The sequence below is a fragment of the Plecotus auritus genome (assembly GCF_963455305.1).
Source record: "Plecotus auritus genome assembly, chromosome: 12".
Lineage (NCBI taxonomy): Eukaryota > Metazoa > Chordata > Mammalia > Chiroptera > Vespertilionidae > Plecotus > Plecotus auritus.
Genome location: NC_137778.1, coordinates 10,017,723 through 10,043,360, shown reverse-complemented (window position 1 = coordinate 10,043,360; position 25,638 = coordinate 10,017,723). Strand labels below are relative to the sequence as shown.

General features: G+C 58.0%; 1 protein-coding gene across 1 annotated transcript; it reads right to left on the bottom strand.

Annotated features, from left to right (window-relative positions):
* Positions 1-1,494: 1,494 nt before the first annotated feature.
* IKBKE (inhibitor of nuclear factor kappa B kinase subunit epsilon) lies at positions 1,495-25,638 on the bottom strand. Its single transcript, XM_080648248.1, has 22 exons — positions 25,609-25,638; positions 24,984-25,076; positions 23,294-23,411; positions 22,664-22,804; positions 22,155-22,284; positions 20,988-21,169; positions 20,263-20,423; positions 19,348-19,458; positions 18,894-19,073; positions 18,132-18,328; positions 17,407-17,471; positions 17,228-17,319; positions 16,988-17,074; positions 12,640-12,715; positions 12,428-12,540; positions 10,520-10,596; positions 7,531-7,570; positions 6,732-6,833; positions 5,409-5,505; positions 4,522-4,655; positions 4,264-4,335; positions 1,495-2,259 (listed from the first exon to the last, which is right to left on the bottom strand). The coding sequence occupies exons 3-22, from the start codon at positions 23,378-23,380 to the stop codon at positions 2,226-2,228; spliced, it is 2,178 nt and encodes a 725-aa protein (XP_080504374.1). The 5' UTR covers positions 23,381-23,411; positions 24,984-25,076; positions 25,609-25,638; the 3' UTR covers positions 1,495-2,225.

Genomic DNA, 25,638 nt, shown 5'->3' with positions numbered 1-25,638 from the left:
TGCCCTGCTGTCGTCTCAGCACTCTGCCTTCCCCCGGAGGTGAGCTCCTGGGCAGGCAAGGCTCCTAGTCGCCTGGCAGCTGCGGGCGCCCGCTTTGCATCTGAGGAACTGGGCGGCCCTTCATTTCCAGTGTCGTTAGGACTTGGAGAGGGATGTTTAAGCGGCCTTCAGGTACCTGGGGGTCTTACAAGGTCCCTCTGGTCACGGGCCTTGGTGCAGTCCCCCCCCCACCCCCCCGGAGGTGGAATCGGCAGCTCTGAGAAGTTGAGATGGTGGAGGCGCCGTGTCCTGCGCTGCCCTGCACAGGATGAGCAGAAGCCTCGGAGCGTGTCCCCTGCTGGGCTTTGCTCATGAGCTCCTGGAGCCTGGATCATGCATGTCATCCTCCAACAATCTGCACTTGGCCTTCAGGGATCCCCTGGCGCATGTGCTGAGCCCCACCAAGCATGTGGGGTCCAGAAGCAGCTGCCGGGGAAAACCCAAGGTGGGACTTCCCTGCAGGGGATGATGATCCGGGAGTGTTGGCCAGAGCTCCTGCGGGCAGAGCCGACCAGAGGTGGCCCAGGGCCCAGGGCCACTGAGGGAGCAGCTGGCTTCTGGAGCCTCAGAACCTGAACCCATTGGGCTTAAGACCCATGGCAGGAGGCCCAAATGGCACACACGAAGCGACTTAGGCCTGATTCGAGCAAACCCCACAACCCTCCCCTGGGCCTGTAGAGGTGCCAGTCTCTCCATAGAGAAGCAGCATGGAGATGGCAGATGCGGGGCCCCAGCCTCCCCCACTTCTGCCCCGCGCTCAGGCAGACTGCCCTCCAGATGTGGTGCTCCAGGAAGCTGGGCAGGAAGGACTTCTGGGGTTATCTGGGGCCAAGCATGATGTCATCTTGATGCTTCGAAGCACACAGTGGGGCTTCTCATTTGTTTCCCTCCCCTATTGGGGCTGCTTTCCTGCGTACTCCCTCCCCCCGACCCCCTAAGCCAGGTGGGAGTCCAGCTCTGGTTAAGGGACCCTGGAGGTTCTCAGGGGAAAGACTGAATGTGCACCAGCCTGAATGCCTCGCCCTGGCACCATTCTAGCTTCTGGACAAAATGAGGGAGGCCCCATTCGACCCATACCAATGCTCAAACTCAGTATTTCGGACACAGCCTAGGTTTTGAACAGTGGTGGGGGGTGGGGAGAGGGGGTAGGCACTTAGATGGTAGATTTGAGGTTTAAAAAAGGCCTTTTTTTCTCCCCAAGTTCCGGGTCCCTTATACAGCTTCCCAGCGGACAGGGGTAGGGAGAAGAGGAATGGGAAGCAGCCCTCCCAGATGGAGGCCACCCTCCTTGGGCTTTTCCCTGAAATTAGGGCCCATTTAGGGGAAAGGCAGGAATCAGGAAGTGACCAGGCCTGCCTCCATTTCCCCATCCTTCTCCTCCCGGATCCCCACGTGCCTGCTGGTTCCCCTGCGGCCTTCCCCTGCCTCACACACAGCCAGTGAGAGACACCCAGAAACAGAAAGGAAGGCACGTTTATTGCACTTCTTAAAGGGGCAGGCCTTTCTCCCCTCAGGGCTGTGGACTTACATGCCTGTGCTAATTGCATGGCCATTCCTGACCAGCTGGCTGGCATCCCAGAACTGGTGGTGCCTCCGAGGGAGAGAGAAGGGGAAGGTCCCTGGACAGTGGCACCCCCACCACCCACTCTGTCTCCCTTAGGCTCAGCCAGACCAAGAGCAGAAGGCAAATCAGACTCTGTGATGCCTGCGGCCGAGTGTGTGACCCTCAGAAATCAGAGGAGAGGGGAGAGGGCTACATGTTCAACAAGAAACAAAAAACACCACAAGAGGAAGGAAGACTAAGATTAGGCCGTTTGGCCCAGCACCCTGGGGAACCCCCTGTGGGGCCTCCTCTTCTGTTCCCTGAGGAGCGGAGCCCTGTAAACCGGGGAGGGGGGCTGTCAGAGTCTCTCTCCCCAGGGCCCCGCAATGTTCAGCCGTGTGCGCCAGGGGACTGCGCGCCTGGCCACGGAGGAGCTGTGCCTGAGGCTGCGTAGGATGTCAGGTGGGTCCTGACAGACTGCGTGCTGCCCCGGGGCCTGCGTGCTGCCCGCGGACAGGCAGTGAAGGTAATGCTGTGACATCCCCAGTGGTCAGCCAAGGAGGGAGGTAGACTGAGGATGGGACCAGGGAGAGTCCTGGGTGGGGTCCCATGATTCTAATGCTTCAGGCTGCACCCACGGAGCTCAGACATCAGGGGCCGATTGGACCCGACTTAACCTGCAATGAGAGGCACAGGTTAGCTCCTCCCACCACATCAGGAGCCTGGGAACCACTCCCCAGGCCAAACAGCGTTCGGCAGCTCCAAGACTTTCGGGGCTCAGCTCTCCTGTCCCCCGAGAACTCTGTGGTTCTCAGCCCTGACTACCCTAGAGCCACCGGGAAGCTTCTAAAATCCCCACCCTGGGCCACGGCCAGAGCTTCTGGGGCAAGGCCCAGGCATCTGGATTGTTCCAAGCTCTCCTGGTAAACCCAGTGCAGCGGGGTTAGGAGGGAGAGGAATTCAAAAGACTTCTTTAGGCTTCCTGGCTACAGTTCTGAATAAGGAAGTGAAAATTCACGAAAATAAAGTATTTTATCTGTAAATAGACTACATATCACAGCAAGAATAATTTATGTCGGCACTAAAATTAGAACTTCCTGCCCATCCGGGCTGCGCTGGAAAAGCTTTCCAAGGAGCTGTCGGCTCTCCCCTTGGCGGACATGTAAGAGGATGGATCCTCCCTTGCTGGAATGGGACGTAGAAGATGCCTCCTCAATCCAAGGGGCCTCGGAGACTCTGGAGACGACCACCAGCTCCTCTGGGCCTCCCTGCCTCCCAGCTTCCCTGCCTCCCAGCCTCCCAGCCTCTCTGCCTCCCTGCCTCCCTGCCTCTCAGCTTCCCTGCCTCCCAACCTCCCTGCCTCCCAGCCTCCCAGCCTCCCAACCTCCCTGCCTCCCTGCCTCCCTTCCTCCCTGCCTTCCTGCCTTCCTGCCTCCCTGCCTCCCGGCCTCCCTGCCTCCCTGCCTCCCAGCCTCCCTGCCTCCCTGCCTCCCAGCCTTCCTGCCTTCCTGCCTCCCAGCCTCCCGGCCTCCCGGCCTCCCTGCCTCCCGGCCTCCCTGCCTTCTAGCCTCCCTGCCTCCTGGCCCAACTCTAGTGTCCCAGACTGGCGTAGCCTGGGGGGAACACCTACCATTTAGTGAGGCCTTCCCTCTGCGCGCCCTGTCCTTCCTCCCCAGCACATTGCAGATCACACCTATTTAATCCCCACGGCCACACCACGAGGTGGGCATCATTATTCCTATGTTACAGAGGCAGGAACTGAAGCTCAGAGCTGAGCGGACCTCCCAGGGTCACATCCATGCGGTGGGGAAGGAGCAGAGTCAGGAGCCAAATGCTGTTGCAATCTGCGGAGTTTCCCCACCAGGCCACTGGTTCCCAAATGGGGGAGTGACAGGCAGAAGCCGGATGGACAGGTCCTCGCCTTCCCTGTGTGCGTGTATATGTATGTCAGCCCACTGACCTCCAGGGCAAGGCCATCCTCACTTCTGAGGTGATGTCCTTCCTTCCCTCTGGTGCTAAAATGTGCTTTATGGAGTGGGGCTACTAGATGGCAAGGGGCTTTCCCTTTCAAATGTGTTGATTTTATTACATGAGAAGTTGGTCCCTCCAAGTTTCTTTTGTGGATTTTACTGGTGCACAGAATCCAAACCTCTGAGCCCGCTACACCCCCAGGACCTTCTACAGCACCCCTCTTCCCAAAGAGGGGCTCTGCTCAGGGGATGAAGCAGAGTGCCTAGCGCTCGGCCTGCAGCCTGGGTGACCTGTGAGCACCTGCCCCTCAGGGTCATGACCCCAGGCTCTGTGCCTCCGTTTCCTGGTGCATGACACGGAGATGAGGCAGCGCCACTCCGAGGCTGGGGGAAGTACCAGACACAGCCCATGTTCACAGCCACGGATCCACACGCCCCAGGCCCATCTCTGACTGCACTGAGAATGGTCTTAGCATCCAGGTCAAATACCTTCTCGTGTGTTATCCCGCAATTGCTTAGAATTAGATGAAATGTTCCTCTCTGATGCACTGTATTCTCAAGACTCTAGTGGAGCCGGGAAGCCTCCACCCGGCGAGGACGGTGACTCACCTGTGGACAGGCCGAAGCTCTGGCCACCTGCCACCAAACCTGCTTGGGCAGGTGCGGGCACTGTAGGACCCAGCCCTCCCCGCGCACAGCGGGACTCCTTACCCTTCGATGATGCAGTTGTTGTCCTGGAGGTCAGAGGCCAGCAGCTTCATCTCCTTACGGAGCTCCTCCATGCTGTCCAAGGCAGAGGCAAGAGCAGCCGCTGAGCCTGAGGCCGAAGTTGCCCTGACCGACCCCTTCCCTGGGAGGCCGGCCACCAAGCACCCACCTTGGGCCCTAACTTTCATCCCCCCTTACACACACACACACACACACACACACACACACACACTCACACGGACATCCCTCTCGGGTACTTACTGAAGACCCAGGTCCTTTAGCTGGAGACCCAGGTCCTTTGGTGCAGGACTGGAATAAGGAGCTGTGGGGGCTGGGGAGGCCTGGGCCCCCTTTGCTCTGTCCTGAAGGAGCTGGAGAGACAGCCAGTCGAGGATCTGAGGGGAACCACACTTTAGTCAGAAGGGAAGAGCCAGCTCACCTGTGGGGAGGGCAGTGCCAGGGTAAGGCCGGAAAAGGGTAACAAAACGGCCCCAGCCCACATCCCCAGAGCAACCAAAAGCTGGAGCCCCTCCGGTGAGAGCCCCTTCTTCCCATCCTGGGGGTGCGGCCACCCTCACTGTCCGCGTGGATGTCATGATCCTGACTGCCAAGTTCTCTCCTGTGTCAAACCTACACCCCTAGTGACACCTGCGCCAGGAGCTGCAGAGGGGATGGGGGCGGGGGGAGGCAGCCACGTGGGGGGAGGAGGCAGCCGTGTGCGGGGAGGGGAGGCACCACGCTGCCTCTCCTGGAAGAAGCCGCCCTCTCTGTTCCTGTTGGTAAAGCAGGTGGCTTCTCCAGCTGCCTGCACTGGGCTCTTCCCAGAGCGCAGATCAGAAGGTCAAGGAGAGGTCACACGGCCCCGCTCAGGAGTGGCCTGCGGCCTCCCAGGCAGGAGGAGGGTGAGGAGGAGGTCCCAGCATTCTGGAGGCTCTGCCCTTGCTGTGACCTTCAGTCTGGATCACTAGGAAGCGCCTTCCACTTTCTCCATCCCCACCTCAGGGTGCCTTTGGGGTCAGAGACCTCCCACCCATCCCAGAGTGCTTGGGCTTGGTCCAGGGCAGCTCTGCCCACAGGCAGGGGAATGGCCCACATGCCCCCACAGCACCAGATGGCCTGGGCCGCCCCGTGCCCTGCGGCTCCCGCACCTTGCTGAGGCCCTCCTGCACCTCCTGGGCTTCGGCGCTGTAGGCAGCCACGGAGCAGGCGACCAGGCGCAGGTGGTTCCTGGCCTCGTGCACCACCCTGGAGAGAGCAGATTAACAATGAGAGCCAGGCTTGCAGGCTCTTAGGGCCACACCCAGCTGTTTGGGCCGCTGCACAGCCACGGAGCGGAGGCTTCCAGACATCAGGCAGGCGTCCATGGGTCCAGGCAGTGCCTCCCCCACTGCCTCTGCCCGTCTGGGTGCACCCTCAACTCTCCCCTGTCCCCCTGTAAGAGTGCTAATGCTTTGACAGGATGGTGAGGGTCCCATCGCAACCACCTGGGAGCTGCAAACACGGAGCGCTGGGCAGGGTCACCCAGGCCGGGCAGGAGGAGCGCACGGCCAGGTCCGGCTCCAGAGTGGCTCCGGACGGCCCACGCTTCACATGGGAACTCCTGAGGCTCCCATTCCAGAGAAAATCAAGGTCAAGGCTCTTATGTGACTTCTCTAAGTTAAGGGAGTGAGCAAGGACATTTTGTCCATGGCCCAGAAAGGAAATCCAGTGCAGAGGGGTTAAACCAGTGGTTGACTGACACTCAGTCCTGGCTACACATTAGAATTGCCCGAGGAGCTTTTAAGCTGCGGCTATCCAAGCCAACTTCAGACCAATTAAACCAGAATTTGGGGCGGGGAGCTGGGCATTGGAATTCTAATGTGAGAGTGGGCGGGCGCCTGCGTCTCAGCTCTCAGGTCCCGTGGATCTCAGACAGACGCACGTGGGAAGCTGCTCCCTTCTCTGGAGGAGCCAGCGTTGGTGCAGGTGGAAAAGGATGGAGGGGCTGTCTGAGAGGGAGAAGCTGTGAGAGGGGTTCTGTGTAAGGGCCTCTGCCTGCCCCTGCTTCCCGGCCACTGGTCCCATCCTAGGGGACCCGTGCTCGCCCCAGAGAGGGAAGGCTTCCCACATGACCACCTGGGACCGTGGGAAGAACCCAGGATTTAGGGGCAGTCACACCCCTATACTATCCCGGGCCTGCTACCTGCTAGCTGTGTGGTATTGAGGGAGAGACTGTTCTCTGAGCCTCGGCTTCCTCGTTTGGCAGATGGGGTGATAGTACTTCCTGTATAGGGAAGATACTGCGGGATTAAATAAGCTAGTGCATAGAAATCGCCCAGCAGACTGCCTAGCCACCCAGGACCACAAAACTACCCATTTCTTTGCCTTTGTCCCTTTACTACCACCTCCTTCTCAGCCGGGCTCTGCCCAGCCAAGGCCTTCCGAGCCTGGACGGGCCAGGGGTCCGTGAGCTCAGGAGGCCAGATCGTTACCTCATGCGATCGCCGTGCGTGACCAGCGCTGCCCGGTACTTCTGCACGCACTCCTCCTGGAACACCTGCAGGAGCCTCTTGGCTAAATGGCTAAAATTCACCCTGGAAAGAATAGGGAAACCGAGGCAGCGAGCTAAGCAGTCAGAGCCGCCTGAGCACAAGCCCAGCGTGCCTGCGTCTCCACCGGCTAAGTGCCCCGCCCCCCGGCCACAGCAGGGCTGGCTCTCCAGTGAAGGAGGAGGTGATGCCCACACGTGGGGATCATGGCGACCAGAGTGGCTGGCACACAGCACAGGACAACAGAGGGAACACAGACTCTCAGCTCGTCCCCAGAGGGAAGGCGAGGTGACTGTGGAAAGTGTGTGTGTAGGTGTCGGGGGTCAGGGTGGGTATAGAACTGGGGGAGTGAGTTGCCAAATAAGCATTAAATCAGGGGCCCCCTGGGGCCTGAGAGGGCCCGGGAAATGGAAGGGCAGAGGGACACCCAAAGGGAAGCTCAGGCAGAGGCCAGAGCGGCAGGGGGCAAACCAGCGAGGAGACAGGGAAGAAACCCCAGCAGCCGAGCCGTCTTCAGAAGTAAGTCCAGCTTCCGGTGGCTGCCTCTGAGGAGCCTCCCTCCAGCTCAGCCACCGTCCCCTGCCCTGGTATCCGCCCCAGACACCGTCACACCACCCCCCTCCTGCCAGGCTGCGGCCTGTGACTGGGCCCTTCACCACTTCTCGCCTGGCACAGAGAATCGCTCTGCCCGGGTGACACCCACCCTCCTGCGCCCCCTCCTGCCAGGGGACAGGCCACTCACTTATCCAGCTTGTGGATCTGCTCCTCGTTGTAGCCAAGCCCTGGAGGAAACAGCAGAAATGATGCCACCTGTTACGTCAGCAACATGGAATGCCCCAAGGGTTGGGGGACACCCACAAAGATGCAGCCAGCCTGGCTTGAACCCTGCTCCCTGGGAGCTCCCAGCCCCCTGAGCCAGGAAGGACAGGAGTGAGCCGAGCACCCAAGAAATTGCAGCACGACAAGAAAGGAGGTACCTGGGCAGGCGAACACTTCAGGTGGGGAGTGGTGGATGGAATAGGCCTTGAAGGATGCTTGTGGTCAGCCCCGGCCCCTCAGCCACACCCGCCCCAGGGTGACTGATGCCTACAGGCTGTTGGCCTCACCTCCGAGTATTCAAGCTGCAGGAGAGCCAGCTGGGCTCTGCAGCGGAGCCTGATAAGCCAGCCCCCCTCCCCCCGCCCCATACCCCGCTTCTCTGCCCAGACACTTTTGCTAGAAGGGCTGACGTTTTCACTTCCTGGGCACCTCCTGATGCTCTCTCACTGGGGAGATGCTGCCCCCTCCTGGGCTTTGAGGGAACGGGCCTCGGGTCATTAGCGTCTTGGAGAGGAAATGAGGCAGAGGTTACCTTGCTGACCCCCCCTCCACACCCCTAGGAGCAGAATCCCCTTCCTGGGCTCTTCATCCAGGCACTGTTCACAGCCAGCAGGGCCCCCGGGACGTCCAAGCTACACGTCCCAGGCCTGCCTCCTATTGGCAAGGGGCTGTAAGCAAGTGATTGCACCTCACCCAGTTTCCGCATCTGTCACACGGAACACACAGGATGGGTGTGAGGGCAGTGAGAGTGCCCTAGTATTCACTCCTGAGCATTTATCAGAATGGCCTCTTCCAACACTCCAAGAGGTATTTTTCCTGCTTCTTTTTACATTTGAATAAAGGGCTCTTGAAGACCATAGAAATGAAACTCTTTCTGAGGCTGCAAAATAAGGTGATTAAAAGCAGCTGGACCTTGTGGTGCTGGCATAGGAACAGGGAGACAGATCAGTGGAACAGAGTAGAGAGCGCAGAAGGAAACCCAAGCCTATAGGGTCAATTAATATATGACAAAGGAGGCAGGAACATACAATGGGGGTGAAAGATAGTCTATTTAATAAATGGTACTGGGGAAATTGGACAGATACATGCAAAAAAAATGCAACTAGAGCACCTTCTTACACCATATGCAAGAATAAACTCAAAATGGATTAAAGAGGTAAATATAAGACTCAACGCCATAAAACTCCTAAAAGAAAACAAAATCTTTGACATTTCTCTTAGCAATATTTTTTTTCTGATATATCTACTCAGGCAAGAAAAACAACAACAAAAAATAAACAAGTGGGACCACATCAAACTAAAAGGTTTTTGCACAGCAAAGGAGACCATCAACAAAATGAAAAGACAATCTACTGTATGGGAGAACATATTCGCCAGTGATAAATCCAATAAAGGGTTAATGCCCAAAATTTAGAAAGAATTCATGCTACTCAATACTAAAAACACGCACACACCAAACAATCCAATTAAAAAACCAGCAGAGCCTGAAGAGACACTTCTCCAAATAGGACATGCAGATGACCATAGACATGTGGAAAACCTCAACGTCACCCATCACCAGAGAGATGCAAATCTATACTAATAAAAGCTAATTAGACCAGATGTCCTTCTGGACGACCTTCCAGGTGACCCGGACGAAGCTGGGGCTGCGAGGGAAGCCTGGGTCCCGGGTGCCAGAGGGAAGCCAGTGCCAGCAGCCGGGGGAAGGAGGGCCTACTCTTGCACAAATTTTGTGCCTCGGGCCTCTAGTTAAAACACAATGAGATATCGCCTTACGCCTGTCAGAATGGCTACCATCAATACATCAACAAACAAGTGCTGGCGAGGATGTGGAGAAAAGGGAACCCTTGTTCACTGCTGGTGGGAATGCAGACTGGTGCAGCCACTGTGGAAGACAGTATGGGGGTTCCTCAAAAAATTAAATATGGAACTGCCATTTGACCTAGTGATCCCACTTCTGGGAATATATATAATTATGTTTATGTTGCTTATTGATTACATGCTGAAATGACAATTTGGATATATTGGGTTGAATAAAAAATATTATTAATTTAACCCTTTTATTTCTACTTTTACATGTTGGCTACTAGGGAACTATAGGTTCCGTACGTGGCTGCAGGCCATGCCTGTGGGACCTGCTCTGAGATAATCCCAGGAGGACGAGGACTTGGCAGTGAAGCCCGAGACCTGTGAGCTGCCCTGTGGGAAAAGCCTAGCCATGGGGGGGCGGGCGGGGAGAGGTGAAGGGTCAGGTCCTGGGGGTTAGCTCCTCAGCCTCGAGAGTCAACCGTGGCCTCCCTAGACCCCCTCCAGTCCCTGCCCCACTGTCCCTGAGTTGGACCCTCCCCTGCCCCAAGATGGCTGTCCCCTTGGGCAAACAGCCTGACTGCTGAGCCTCAGTGAGCTCCCTGGCCCGAGGGTCTTCGGGAGGCTTCTAGAGATGCAGGCAGAGCGCCTGGCCCAGTGACTCCAGGTGGCATTTCTCTGGGTCTGCCCGCTTCTGGGAAACCCAACCATTTTAGTGAACCACAGACACAACAGATAGGGAAACACTCCTTGAACTCTAAGGTGCCCGGCAAAGGTGCGGGTTCTCTTTCAAGGGCCACCTGTTGGATGGCAGCCAGGTGCCAGCTGCTGTGAATCCCATACATGTCCCCTCAGCCTCCCACCCCACCTGGCAATCAGTCAGGTGTAAAGGTTCCTGCCTCTTGCTGGTCTGCAGGCAGCTGGTGGCCAGGGACCCGGGGACCCAGCCTTGGACCAGCCGCACCCTGGCTCTGCATGACCAGTGAGCCCCCAGCAGAAGCCCCGGGAGCAATAAAACAAGGACTGGGACACTGGCGGGAAGAAAGGGAGAGGGAGGGAGAGCATGAGTACCAGCAAGAGCGTGCTTGGCTCTGCCCTCGGCTCACCTGGCTTCATCCTGGCCTTCCGGAACTGCTTGTAGATGAGGTGCATCTTGTCCAGGCAACACTGAATCTGCTGGATGCTGTAGGCAAGAGACAGGGACTGGGTGATGGAAGAATCAAACAGCACAGAGCACAGGGGGAGGGAGGGGCTGCGATGGTGGGGGACGAGGCAGGAGCTGTCTGCCTGCAGAGGAGCCTTAATGTCACAGTTTTGGGGGGCGATCCGTGAGTGGGGGTGACTCTCTTGTCTCTAAACTTTCTGAGGCACCTTGAGGCCAACCAGCCATCTATCGTTCTCGTGTTTATTCTCTCTCTCCTCTCTGTCCCTCTCTCTCTTACACACACACACACACACACACACACACACACACACACACAGTGTTGAGTAAGATGAGAATGACAAACAGCCAAGCAGGAGAGACAGGAGGGTGGCGTTTGCTACCTGAGAAGGTTTGAGAGGAGACTGGAAAGGCGGCCTGGACCCTGAAGGGAACTCACATGACAGCCAACAACCCTCCTTTAATGCAGTCATGACCCCATGTTCTCCGTCCTGCCTGGAGGCAAGGGAACGAGGGAGATGACCTCCTGGGCCTGCAGTTCAAGGTCATTATGATCTCCCCCTTCCCCTTTTCTGGCTGGACAAACACTCGGTTTGAGATGTTGGGTGTGTGTGTTGGGGGGGGGGGTCCTTCCTCACCCTCAGGCCTATGGAGCCCCACTTCCTCCCCACAGCTCCTCTAGTGACCCCGGCTCAGCTATTTCTGGAGCTGGACTCCGGGCAGCGCCAAGCTTGTCCCCAGGGCTTTCCGGTGCCTGCCCTCCCACGGACAGGGGGTGGACAAGAACTCAGCTCGGTCTTCGTCCGAAAGGCTGGGCCGGATGTGTCCTGATCTTAGAAAGGATCCCCACGCACACACTGCACGGGGGAACACTCCCTGGTGGAACACAGTCACTCTCCAGAGAACCCAAGCCCGTGCACTCGCGTGGGATAAAGGAGCAGAGAGAGCCTCGCGCCAGCTTTGGTCAGTTCTGCAGCCAAAACAACTAAGAGCAAGCCCTGCGGGTTCCAGCGCGTTTCACATCCTGAATTAAGGACGTGGGGCTAAGGCAGGGGTGGGCAAACTTTTTGACTCGAGGGCCACAATGGGTTCTTAAACGGGACCGGAGGGCCGGAACAAAAGCATGGATGGAGTGTTTGTGTGAACTAATATAAATTCAAAGTAAAGGAGCGGAGGGGAGAGCAAGAGAACCCTCCGCTCTTTCGGCTCCACGGGCCGGATAGAACAGCCGAACGGGCTGGATCCGGCCCGCGGGCCGTAGTTTGCCCACGGCTGGGCTAAGGTCTGGGCAGGGGCCACGGAGGACACCCTGGTCAGGGCAGGACACTGTCAGGCCACAGTGAGTGGGTACCTTGTGTTTGTTAAAAGGGGGACTGGGACTGTAAAAGCTGTAACTCCCTGGTGAACCCCAGGAACTAGGCTTTGGAGGTGGGTGACCCCGGCCGGATGCCCTACGTGGTCACTTGTCACTTACTGGCCGGGACTCAGGGCACATTAGCCACCCTGAGGGCCTATGGCAGTGCCACTGTCTTGAGGGTGAAACGAGATGAGTAGGAGGACCTGCCCAGGGGGCTGATGCAAAGCAAGGGCTCAGAGCAGGAAGGGAACTAACTGCGTCTCTTACTTAGAACTGTTGCCCCTGCTACAATTTTGAATTCACTCTCTCAACCCCCAGATCCTTTTCTCCCTCCAGCTAGTCCCAGGGTAGGGTCTGGCTTATTCCCAGATCCCCACCATGATCCCATGCCCCAGCATCATTGCCAAGGCAAGGGAGAAAGCAGGCTGATCCCTAAAGAGCTAGTGGAGCTGCGTGCCCCGCCCCCGCCCCACCAAGAAGGTAAACCCCACAGACCTTCTGTCCGCATGTACCTGATCCCGGCTCTTCGCCAGCTCCAAGCTCAGGCCGCTCAGGCTCACATGCTTCTCGGCAAGGTCGCAGGAGAATCTGGAGAGGATCTCGGCCAACTAAAGGCAAAGAGGCCCCAGCTCAGGGCTCTGCAGGAGCCTGGCTGGGCCTCTGCCCCCTGCTGTGCTCCTGACCCGCCTGGGCCCCGCCTCACTCACAGTCCGCAGCTGAGACCTCAGCTCCGTGGCCTTCTTCAGTTCCTGGATCTCAGGCATCCCGGGCATGTTGCTGGACCTCAAGGGAAGGACAGAGAAGGGACGCATTTGGGGCATGGCACCTCTGGGACAGCACTGCTGGCTTGTGGGATATCTGGGGAGTTTTGTGGTTGGGGCAGAGCAGTGGTCGGCAAACTCATTAGTCAACAGAGCCAAATATCAACAGTACAACGATTGAAATTTCTTTGGAGAGCCAAATTTTTTAAACTTAAACTTCTTCTAACGCCACTTCTTCAAAATAGACTCGCCCAGGCCGTGGTATTTTGTGGAAGAGCCACACTCAAGGGGCCAAAGAGCCGCATGTGGCTCGCGAGCCGCAGTTTGCTGACCACGGGGGCAGAGGAACCAGCTTGAAGAGGCTCCTACTCACTCATGTGGTGACGTTGCTGAGCACCGCAATGAGTAAAGATTGAGGTAGAGTGGAATAAGCTGAATCTATGAACACTCGCGAGTCCACAATGCAAGGCAGCTGTTCAAGACCTTCTTACTTGGAAAATGTGTAACTAAAGGAAAAGAGTCAAGTTTCTTTCCAGTAGACCAAGCATGTCAAACTCAAAGGCTAACATGGGCCAAATAAACGAGGCATGCGGCCCGCGAGTTTGACATGCTTGCAGTAGAGACTGTATTTCATGATAACCAATAGTCAGTTGACAAGGGAAAAGCTGTATTTTATAGAATACCATCCAGTAATGGTCCAGGACTTGGAATCCTAGCGTCATGCTGCCCTGGTGAAAGTACTCACTTTTAAAGTGATTGATGAATGATTAAGGCATGGCCATTTGTGTGACGTCAAAGTAACATCCACGGATTCTTTCATAGGAAAACGTAACTGTACAGTAGAGAAATCAGGCTGTCCCCAGCCAGTGGTGGGTGGGTATCAAGTGTACCCAGCATCCTCTAGGACAGTGGTCGGCAAACTGCGGCTCGCGAGCCACATGCGGCTCTTTGGCCCCTTGAGTGTGGCTCTTCCACAAAATACCGCGGCCTGGGCGAGTCTATTTTGAAGAAGTGGCGTTAGAAGAAGTTTAAGTTTAAAAAATTTGGCTCTCAAAAGAAATTTCAATCATTGTCCTGTTGATATTTGGCTCTGTTGACTAATGAGTTTGCCGACCACTGGGCTAGGATGCATCAGCCTCAAGTTTACCTTGAATACATCCAACCGTTAGAACTCGCAGGTTATAGGAAATTCTGTGAAGGAACAAGACAAATGACACCCAGAGAAAGTGTAGCCGAGTCCAGAAGGGGGGACAATGGGTGTCGTGCCCCCATAAGTCCATGTCATGAATCGGGGGAGCAGTCTGTCTAGATTAAAACAGACTGAAGGAACATCACAGAGTGTGGTCTGAGACTGGATCCTGGTTGGATGAGACCAACCAGAAAAGGAAATTTGGGGGGAAATTAGGTCTCTGACTGTGGATGGGCACTAGATCAGATGAAAATGTATGATGAGGCGAGAGCTCGTTGGCTGAGAGAAGCAGGTGATGAAACAGGAAGTTCTGGCAACTCCCCTGCTGGTTGATCTGTATACTTATAAACACAGTAGGCTCTCTCTAAGGATACATACTGCTCAGGTGTGTGGCCTATCTCTGGGCGGTGGGATATGGTATTTTAATTTCTTTTTTGCTTGCCTGTATATCCCGACTTTCTACAATTAGCATGTACTGTTTTTGTAACCATAACAGTGAGAGAGAAAAAGAGCCCCATGTGTTTGGCTTGGGAAAGAAGGGGGCGGGAGGAGAGGAGGGGAGGGAGCTAGAGACAAGTGGAAGCTCCTGAAGGCAGGGCTGCTGCCCACGTGCTCACCACTCCATCCCCGTGCCCAGCAGCGTTAGCGCACTGTGGCTCCTCAGCACACGGTTTCCTAATGCACTGCCGAGTGCACAGGTGGATTTGGGAGCCTGGAACACTGATGGTGGAAGACGAGGCTGACAGACTGGCAGGGAGTCGGAGCCAAGGTTGGAGTCCCATCCCAGCTGTCACACGTGCCATCTGCACGGCCCTCGGCTGCTACGCTTTAGCTCTCCAAGTCTCAAGTTCCCCATCTATGGAAGGGAGATAAATCTCCTTCCCGCTCCCTACCAAGGTGTTTGTGGGATCACATGGGCGCTCTGGGATAGAGGGCTTGACTAGAGGCAGGGACACAGGTGTTTTTTGGGGGGATGGTGGTGGGGGCAGCCCTGGGGGTCCCCGGGCCGGTCCTGGCTGCCTGAACAGGGCCTCCAGACGGCAGCAGCTGCCAAGGAGGACCAGCTTCAGGACAAAGGCAAGGGCACCCTGCTCAGGCAGCCGTCCTGGGGAGCCCGAGGCAGGAGGAATGCACGTGGGAGAGTGAGTGACCAGGCTGGGCAATGGCAGCCACTTTGTGTGGGATGCTCAGGCTCCCCCAAACATGGAGTTCAGCTCATTAAAACGTTTCAAATGCCACTGTGGGAGGAGCTGTGGCTTCAGACCTTAGAAGAATGCACAGGTCTGAGGATGCCCAAGAAGGGTGGCCCTGCAAAGCTTTGGAGCCGGTGGCTTCAGAGACCTCCCAGTCCTTTCATTTTGCAAAAGAAGGAACACAAGCTCTATCAGGAGCTTGGGCCTGGCCTCGGACTCTGCTGCTGCTCTTTGTGCTCCCAAAACTCCTCCTGCGGGCCCGGGGTGTGCCTGAAAGCAGGCACTCCTGACCCTGAGCTCTCGGGAACACCATGACGGGGGGAGGGGAGCTTGGAAACAGAATGGGAAAGGAAGCAGATGCCAGAACTCCAGCTCAGGGCCAGCCTGTTGCGCACTCCCGGCCCCCCGCCCCAAATCCCCTTGCTCCTGGGTCCACAGCAAGTGGGCAGGCAAATACGCCAAAGCTTTCTCTACACATTTCTTTCCTGTTCAAGAACCCACAATAGACCATAGGTCATTTTATTGGGGTCTAACCTGCCAACTGGACCCTCCAGGACCCCCATGTGTTCTCTCCTCTCTTTCCAACCCTTCTCCCTACTCCAACTTCACTCTGGGATATTTTCATCATAATAGTGGGAACCTTACCAGCATCCCCCACCCCGCAAGTCCCCCAAACCCCCCAAAAAACCCTTCTCTGTCTCTGCACAGGACCTGCCAAATGGAGGTATTCTCTCTCATTATGGCCCGAAAAGCCTCACCTCTTCCAGGAAGACCTCTGCGGTTGCCTGTACCCATCTCTAGTTTCCCTTTACCCAACCATCCTGCCCTCCTCCCATGCCCCTCTGCGTGCATAGCACCACAGCTGTCTCAGGACCCCTTGCTGTGCCCTGGCCAGAGCGCTGCCCTCATCCCTGTCGCTGTTTGAGGGGGCTCAGCCATGCCAGAGACTCCAACCCTGTCCTCCGGAGCCACTCCTCTTCCTCCTTCCACACTGCCACCGCCCCATCTGCTCCATCAGCAGCACTGTCGCTGCCAAGCGCGGGAGGCAGGCCAGGCTGCAGTGAGTCAGCCGCTGCTGGGAAACTCCCGGGCCTTCCTGCGGACGTGGGCCCGGGCATAAGGGTGGGGACACCAGGCATGCTTGGCACTGCCTCTGCTCCTCCATCACCACGTCTCCTCCCAGTAGGCAAGGCGCAGGCCACCGGCAGCTGCCCTGGGCTGCAGAGCCCCCATCCCCACCTGCCCCAGGCCCATGCCTTCCAGGATTTGAGGGCTGTGCCCACTTTCCAGGAATGCCCTCGGAGTCTTCCTGCTTCTCCTCTCCACAGCCTGCGTTTGGTTTCCTCCTCCTCAGTCTCCCCCTTTCTCCACCCGTCACCTCTAAACAGCCTGTCAGAGGAGTAGAGGGCATGGTGTTCTGAGGGCTGGGCAGGGCCTCCTCAGGAGGCAAGGCTGTTTGAGACAGGAGGAGGCGGGAGAGGAGCGTGGAGGTGAGACCACTGGGTCCCCATCGTGCCAGGTCCGGCAGACCACATGTGGCTGTGTCTCCCGGAGTCCTGCTCGGGGCCTGGTGTGGGCGAGAGATGGGGATCTGGAGGACAGAGGACCCTTCCTGGGCAGGAGGCTGCCTTGGTACCTGGAGAGGCAGTGCCCCCCCGCCCCCGGGCCCTTTCCCCCTGAGCTGAGGTGTGAGGTGGGGGTGATACGAGCAGTCATCTGGGGGTGGGTTGTGGGGCTGAGGGACAGGATGGCAGTGCCCTCAGTATTCCAGCCAGGCAGGGAAGGTGGGGCTCCGGTAAGGGGAGAGGAAGGACATGGTTGGAAATATTGGGGTGAGGGACAGAGAGAAGGACCGAGGGGTCTCAGCTGGCCTCAGGCCTGCTGCGGCCACTGCCCTGGGCAGGACACCCACCTCTCGGTGCCCAGACTGCTGCTGAGGAAGAGGAGGGCCGTCCGCACGACCTCCAGTGTCCGCCTGCTGGTGGCCTGCAGCGTCTCCCTGCCGAGGGAGGGGAGCCGAAGTCAGAGCTCCTTCTCCCAGGGGCTAGGGCACGTGCCTGCAGCCGTGGCTCCAGCACCGCGTGGAGAATCTGGACTGCCTGGCCGACCCGCTCGCCCGCCTTGCCCCCTGCGCCCGCCCCCGGGAACTCACAAGAACCAGTGCAGTCCCTGAAGCATCAGCTTCTGCCCGGCCAGCAGGGCCCGTGCCAATCGCAGGGCCTGGTAGCCAGCACCCAACAAACCCTGAAAACACAGGTGGGCAGAGTCCGTCTCCGCATCCCCCACCCCTGTGTGAGCCCCCCCTCCCTGCCCCCTGGGGCCACCCCTAACCTTGGCCGTGTTGTAATCTGCCTGCAGGTCCACTTTGGGCACAAACTTGGTGATGTCCAGAGCAGCTACAAACAAAGACCCCGCATTCTTTACTCCTGGTTCATACTCACCCCTCACCACCCAGAGCCCCACCTCTCCAGCCTTAAATGCCCTTTAACGGGCGTCTTTACAATTGCAGTCCCTCACTGCCCCCTTGTGTTCACTTTGGTAAACTGCAGCCTCGTGCCAAGGCCCCCATCTGAGCCAGAAAATGGGCCCAAACCACCCTTGTGCCCATGAGTTTCAAGGTTAATTCCCCTTCCCGGCCTCGGATACCCGAGTAGGAGGATGAACTTGAACTTATTCAAATAAGAAGTGATATTTCTGCTAGGACTTGGAGGACAACGCTCTGGGCCCCTGACCGCGTTCCCTCCTCTCCAGCACTTTGGGCTCCAGCTTCCTCCAATCCAGACTTTCTGACGCTTCCCCACCAGTGGCAGAGATTGGGGAGAGCACATTAAATCCAGGTCTCCCGGTTCCGACGGAAGCCTCACAGCTCTGTGGGCACTGGAGCCCGGGAACGTCGGGCCACCAGCCTGAGGGACATGGCATTTCAGGGGCACATGAAAAATTAGAACCCAGAATTGGGGGCACCCTGTGGGCCACAGGGGAAATGGACACATATCCTGCCTCTTGGAAGAGAATGGGGGGAAGAGATAAGATTCAGTCGGTGTGGCTCTACTCACGGTCCTTAAAGGCCAGTCCCTTGGGGGCCTCAGTGGCCACGCTACACAGCATCAGGGGGCTGCTTGCAGTCGTGTGGGCGATGTGCTGTGCTGAGAGGTTGGGCTTGAGGACACAGAGGTGACCCTCAAATAGGTACTCCTGGTTCTGGGGGGCCACGCTGGTCTGCTCGTACACGGCCTCCAGGAAGATGGCTATCCTGGACACCCCAGGGTTGGGGGTGGGGGAATAAAGAGAGGAAGTGTCAGCAGGGGGACCTACACCCCAGCATCCATGCAAAGGGCTCAGCTTTGCAGAGGAAGGGACTGGGTGGTTTTTCTTTCTTATCAATGGTGGAGAGACCCAGGGGAGCTCGTGTGTTTAGTGGATGGAGAGCGTGGAAACAGAACTCAGGAGCCCCCATATCCAGCCTCTGCCTTGGCACCTCGTCCCACTAAAATGCACCTGGTTCCCCAAAACTCTCCAGCCATCAATCTGGGAACCCCACGGCAGGCACCCCCACCCAGGGGATTATAACGCGCACCCACCCGCATTGGCGTGCGCTGAGTAGGGAGCAGCTGCGAGGAGGCCTGGTTCACTTTAACTTGGTGGAACTAACACTTCCCCAAACTAAGTCATGCAGCTACGCCAAGGTAGCCTGACAATGGGATTTGAGATTGGACCCAGAAGCATCCACATTGAAACACTCCCCAGAACGCCGCCTCGGACGTGCCCTTCTGCTCGGGCAGAGAAGGTTCTGGGCCTCCGGCATGGTGCCCACTCACGTGTTGTGGGCATGGATGTAGACGTGGTGCAGGACTGCCTGGGGCAGCGAGAACACGTGGACGATGACTCGCTGCAGGATGTCACTGGTCTCCGCAAAGAACTGGTCGAAGCCCCAGCACTTGGCCGGCTCCACCTCCAGGATGTTGGCCAGGACGGGCACCAGCTGGCTCTGCAGCCCCCTGACCCCGGGACATGGAGACTGTCAGGGCCGGGAGCCCAGCCTTGTCCTCCTTGAGTAGGTGATAGGGGCATTCCAGGAGGACGTCTTGCGAGGGAGGACCAGGGTGGTGACACAGGGTGGGATGGGGCGGAAGGACTGGGAGGGCCGTCCAGCATCCGGATGGAAAAACTGAGGTCAGAAAGGGAAGGTGGTGGACCGATGCGAGGGCCCTGCCGGGACAGGCCTCAGCCGAGAGGACACCCCACCCAGACTCGTCTGTGTCTGACCCTCACATCGACAGCTGGCAGGTGATGGGGAGGGCGTAGCTCCACTCCAGGGGCCCATTCTCCTGCCTCTGAGTGCCTGCAATGGCCCCGGATGGCTTCTCCGTGGTGATCCGGTACCTGGGTCAGTGAGGTAGGACCAGGTCAGTGGGACCCCCAGACCATCACACTTCAGAAGATGACAAACTCAGCATGGAGGGCTCAGAGCACTGGTTCAAGTCCCCCAGCACCTCCAAGGCAGCCTGACAATGGCATCTGAGAGTCCTGGCTCTCAGCCAACAAGAGCACCTGGCCTTAGTGCTCCCCGGTCCAATCCTGCTGCCCCCCACTGTCCAGCCCCTCTGTCCCCTTACGCACATCCACAGCGGGCCTGCCTCCACACCTCTGCCTGAGCTGTGCTTGGCCCAATATCCTTCCCCTCCACGTCACTGTTCTCTCTTTCCTTCCACGTCCAACCCGCCTGATAGCACCATCCATGCCCTTTCCCTAACCTCAGCAGCTCCCGCACGGCTGACCCGAGCGGAGGGCGGGTGCATGGACCTTCCCATGCATCAGCCTTAAATCTCTGCTCTGGGCCATGCACGCAGTGGGAGCAGCACTATCTCCAGCTACTTCTGTGTCAGACAGCTGGCCTGGGAGGGCCTGGGACCTGGATGCTGGTCTTGCCCTTCTTCTGCCCTGACAGTGTCCCACCCAGAGCCCCGGCTGAGGTGAGATGAGCAGCCAGTGGGGGGCTAAAGGGAGGCATTGAACTCAGATAAGGGGTTCTGGCCAGTCTCCGTCAGCCAGGTGTTGATAGGCAAGGATGTAAGAGGAGCCGGGTGGGTGGCCAGAGGAGAGCCACAGAGTTAGAGGCAGGAGCGGAGACATAGCAGGGCCAGGGAGGGAGGCCAGGCCCTTGACCCTGCCCGCGGCCCACCGTACATGATCTCCTTGTTGCGCCGTGGCCCACCAAAGGGGACGAAGGGCAGGCTGCCAGTGGCTGCATGGTACAGGGTCACCCCGATGCTCCAGAGATCCACGCTCACCCCAAAAGCCTTCTGCTGGGGCTTGCGAAGCACTGCCCGCTCATACATGTCAGGGTGCTGCCAGAGAGAACCAGAGGGCGGCCATGGAGGGAGAGGGCGCACGGGGCCTGTGCCCGCCCAGCAGACCCCCTTCCACTACCTTGTAGTGGCAACAGACCATCAGAATCCATCCCTTTGTCATCTCAGACATTGGCATGGAGCTGGCCTATCCAGAGCATTTTTATTTGCCCTCCCTGAGCCCTGGGAGAGATGGTGACCAGTGGTGTCCCATCCTCCATAAGGGTCAGATCAAGCAGCTAACTGCACAAGGGAGGCCAGGCAGGGAGGCTGGGCAGGGAGGCTGGGGCAGTGAGGCTGGGTAGTGAGGCTGGGGCAGGGAGGCCAAGGTAGGGAGGCTGGGCAGGGAGGCTGGGACAGGGAGGCCAGGGCAAGGAGGCTGGGCAGGGAGGCTGGGAAGGCTGCAGCAGCGCCTTTTCCGTGGAGAACAGAGTGAGTTCTTCTGGTTGGGTGCAGAGGGTGAGACCTGACCCTGCTGGATGCAGGGGATAGGACAGAAGGTGAGGAGCCACCAGCGGCAGGGGTGGCCCTCAGCTGGGCAGTGGGTCCCAAGCTCCCACTCACCAGGTACTCCTCTGTCCCGTAGACCGAGACGAACTGCTCGTCATCGTCCAGCTCCCGGGCGGCCCCGAAGTCCGTCAGCTTGTAGATGCTCTGCCCCTCCTCGCCGAGCAGGCGCATGATGTTGCCCGGCTTGATGTCGCGGTGGACGATGCCGTGCTCCCGCAGGTGGTTCATGCCGGCCACTGCGGACGGAGGGGCTGCTGGGGCTCTGGCTGGGGACAGGCCAGCGTCTGGGGCAAATCCTGGAGGGGAGGCTATCCCTGGGTCCAGATAGTTCCCACGGGCTGACAGGGCCACCGGCCCAGCAAAAGAACAGAGATGGGCACAGGGCACAGGGCACAGGAGGGGGGTCCCGAGGACCTGGCTGTGGAGGGTCCGTGAGGAGTTATTAAGAAACCATCAGAGATGGAGGCTCTGGCTCCCTGAAATGGAGCCTTCTCTATTTTACTATTTTTAAAAATTTTATTTAAAAAATTTTCAGTATGCCTAACAACATTTGCAATTTTACCTATTGTAAGTATACAGCTCAGTGGCATTAAGTACATTCACACCGTTGTGCAACCATCACCGCCATCCATCTCCAGAACTTTGTCAACCTCCCAAACAGAAACTCTTCCTATGAAATAATCGCTCTCCCTCCTCCTCCCCGGCCCCCTGGTCTACTGTCCATCTCTGAGGATTTGCTTACTCTCGATCCCTCACATAAGTATTTGTGTCTGGTTTATTTTACTTAGCGTAACGTCTTCCAGGCCCACCCACACTGGTTCAGAATTTTATTCCTTTTAAAGGCGGTGTAGCATTCCATTGTATGTGTAGGCCACATTTTGTTCCTCCATTCATCTATTTGTGATATTTGCATTGCTTGCCCCCTGTGGCTTGTGTGAATAAGGCTGTTATGAATATTGGTGTGCAACCTGCTTTCCATTTTATTTTTAAGCTGGAGTTTTAAACTGCTGATCAGCAGGAGTCAGACACTGGGTCCTGCCCACTTATCAATGTCTGTCCCAGGTCTGAATGGAACGCCTCTTGGGTTCTGAATGTTCTTCTGTGTTTGGATCCTTGTTCCAGAAGCACTGCACCCCGCTGGGCCTTTGCCTTTGCTGAGGGCCAGCCCTGTGGCTGGTCAGAGGTGGGCAGGGGCCCTGGTGGGACCAGGGAGGGGCTCACCCACACAGCGCAGCACCACCAGGAACTCATCCTCGGGCAGCCCGAAGGCATTCTCAGGGCTCTCAAGCACGGTGAGCAGGCTCCCACTGGAGCAGTATTCCATCACCAGAACCTTCTGCCGGCTGGCCCCCTGCAGGTGGGACAGAGGCGGCATGGTGAGGAGGGCACAACTCATCCCCTTCCTGAAGAGGAGGTGACTCAGCCTACAGCCAAAAGCCCTTCTCCAGGGGCCAGCTTCTGGCCTGGCTGTCCCTCCTCAGCCTCACACTGATCTCACACACCTGAGTCCCAGGTCACCTTTTCCAGGAAGCCCTCTTTGATTACATCCTTCTTCCTATCCTTACGTTCCCATGTGCTACCCCCACATTATTTACTTTATTCTATACGTTGCTGCTCTGGCTGCCCTGCTGGTGAGCACGTGACCAAGTCTCTATTAGTATGTGACCCGACTCTTCCCAGCCTGCGAAGGTCAAAGACAAGACCACCCTCTGCCCAGGCACTGGACCCACCGTCTCCTCCACCGCGAAGAGCTTGACGATGTTCTGGTGATTCAGCTTCCGCAGGACCTCAAACTCCCTCACCTGCACCTCGCGGGGCCGCAGGTAGCTGGCGGCGTTGAAGACCTTCACAGCAACCAGCTCCCCGGATTTCTGCCATCGGGACAGAGGGGGCTGCTAGGGGCTCTGGCTGGGGACAGTCCACTGCCTGGGGAGGACCCTCACCCCAAGCCTCCTTCAGCCTCGTCTGCCAGCCTAACACCAGAAGTGAGGACAGACAGCCCAGATGGGGATGGGCTCCCCCAGCTCCTTCCCCTGCTCAGAGGGTACCCAGCCAGTGCAGTACTGAGAGGTGGCAGGGGCTCAGCACACCTGATACCCGCTGTTCCTACATCTGCTGTCATCTCCCTGGTGTTGGCTTTGTGTCCTCATTACTCTCCCCAGTTCCAGACTGTGCCTAACGGAAGGACCAGGCCGAGGAGCCCTCCGCAGCTCCCACACTTCTGCTCAAACCCTCAGTGTCCCTGACCCCAGAGTGTGCAAGGCCAAGTCCGGAGGCCTCTGCCCAGCCACACACTGCCTGGGGGCCCACGGAAGCTGCCTGGACCAGCGGGGGCCGCGGGGGCCAGAGCTGGGCCCTACCTTGTTCCGAGCCTTGTACACACTGGCAGTGGCCCCCTGCCCCAGCAGGTCGTCCGTGTGCCACAGGTAATTGACTGTGCTCTGCATCTCCTGCCCTCGGCTGCCGGCCACCTTCTACCTAGAAGGACATTGGAGAGTCTGGGATTCCATCACTGGCCTGGGATGGACACAGGGGCCTGGCCAGTAGCTGAGCCCGAGATCATCCCATGAAGGGCTCCGTCCCAGAGGCGAGGGGGCAGAGGAAGTATGCAGCACAGAGAGGTTAAGTCACTTCTCCAAAAGCAAGCACAGCCAGCAGGCCCTCACCCACAGCTCGTGCTCTTCCCACCCCAGGGCATTCTACCCGTCCCCCATCCCCTGTCCCCTCACACCCTCTTCCCAAACCGCCATTCTGCAGACACAAACCCTTTGCTCTGTCACCTCTCCCAGGGACTGAGAATTCTGGGTTTTGGCATCCAGGCCTGGGACTGTCCCAGGAAGCAGAAATGTGCTAGGAGGAAGGGCCCTAGGTCAGGCAGTGGCAACCACACCACCAGAAATCTCCAGGATTGCAACACGAGCCCGGAGCCCCTCCCACCCTCTTGCCTGAGTCCACCACTTCCTGCTGCTGTGAGCTAACAGCTGGCGGCACCAGGCAGCCAGTAGGGCCAGGTCAAGAGGACCGGCTGCCGAGTGGGTGTGTGTGCGTGAGAGGGCGTGTGCATGTGGGCGGGCACGCGTGTGGGTGCGTGTGTAGGTGTGTGTGTGGGGGTGGTTGGAGGAGGCAGGAGACCATCAGGAGCCCTGGGGAGGATCTGAAACCCTCTCTAGCTTTGTTCCCCATCTTTGCTTCCATCCTCTTCTCTCCGAAAGCCAGTTCCTCTAAAGCAGTGGTCGGCAACTCATTAGCCAACAGAGCCAAATATCAACAGGACAACGATTGAAATTTCTTTTGAGAGCCAAATTTTTTAAACTTAAACTTGTTCTAACGCCACTTCTTCAAAATAGACTCGCCCAGACCGTGGTATTTTGTGGAAGAGCCACACTCAAGGGGCCAAAGAGCCGCACGTGGCTCGCGAGCCGCTGTTTGCCGACCACTGCTCTAAAGTAATGGGCTCAAGTGCAGCCTCAGGAGCTCAACTCCGTGCCTCTGAACAGCAGTGCCAGGCAGGTTGGTGCTGCACGACTGGGAGAAGGGCCCCCAATAAAGCCGACGAGACAGGCTGCTTCTTCTGACTCCCAGGTTTCTCAGCCCGCGGGTCACCCTCTGGGACGTGAGCTTTGAGCCGTCTCTCTGAAATTTATGTTTTAAGGCAACATTTGAAAATGTCAACTCCTTGAGCCAGAGGCCACTTCATGAGCTCAGTGGTCAATTTCTAGTTCAGCAAATGCATTTGTGTTTGCATTTTGCAGAAGTAACTGAGGTATGACGGGGTCCCTAAAGACATTCATAGCTCAGGGGAAGGAGCTGATCAGGTGTCTCCCCCCCGCCCCCCCCCCCCTCCCCGCCGCCCTTGCAGGAGGATTCAGCTGGGGGCCTGGGGGTGTGCAGTCTGCCTGGAAGGGCCCCTCCTCCTTTGATGGTCAGATGCTGGAGGGTGGGTGGTGGAACCCGGGAGTCAGCCGCCCCACCCACCCCCTCCCACCCTCGCTCCTCCTGCTGGGGCTCCGCGTGGCCAAGTGTATCCACCCTGTGCCCTGATGCACCTACCTTGTGCTCGGAGCCCAGCAGCCCGGATCAGGCAGAGACGCTCCTGGCAAGTGTGTGTTATGCTCTCTGTCTGCAGCGTGTCCAGGAGCAGAGCTGCACCGGAAAGAGGGGGGTGGATGAGAGGCACCCCTCAGTGCTGCTGAGCCTCAGCCTCCATCAAAGGCACCGGCCCAGCCCTTTAACCCTTTCCTGTTTGTCACCTCCCATGGGCTGGGGCTTTCCAGCCAAAGGCCCCTCTGCTCCTCGCCCCTTCCACTCCCTGGCCCTGGGCAGGGAGAAGGGCCCCGGAGAGGGAGGTTAGGCGGGCGCCAGGAGACAGGCAGGGGAAACGCGGGGACAGCTGAACTCGGCTTTGGGGTGTTGGGATGGCAGCCCTCTGTGCCACAGTCCCCCCTGCCTCTCGCCAGCTTCCAAGCGTTCTTAGCAAGGGTGACCCCTGGAGACGGAACACGGGGCACTGCCAGACCCCCAGCAGAGGAAGAGACACAGAGAGGGGTCAGGGGCCCGGAGAGCCACTGCTCACAGGTCAGCACCGGACACGCGGGACACTGGCCGAGTGCCACCCTGCAGCTGCCCTTCCCCCTAGGGCTCCCCTTCCCCCCACCCCGGGACGCTGCACACTCACCACATCTCAGGTGTGGGTGCAGGCTGGTGG

Excerpts from the sequence above, each read along its gene's own strand:
- IKBKE (XM_080648248.1), bottom strand. The coding sequence starts at position 23,380 with ATGCAGAGCACAGTCAATTACCTGTGGCACACGGACGACCTGCTGGGG. Across the intron at positions 19,074-19,347 it reads ATCACCTGCCAGCTGTCGAT|GGGGCTGCAGAGCCAGCTGG; the intron begins GTGAGGGTCAGA and ends TCCCGGGGTCAG. Across the intron at positions 10,597-12,427 it reads CAGGTACATGCGGACAGAAG|CATCCAGCAGATTCAGTGTT; the intron begins GTCTGTGGGGTT and ends TCTTGCCTACAG.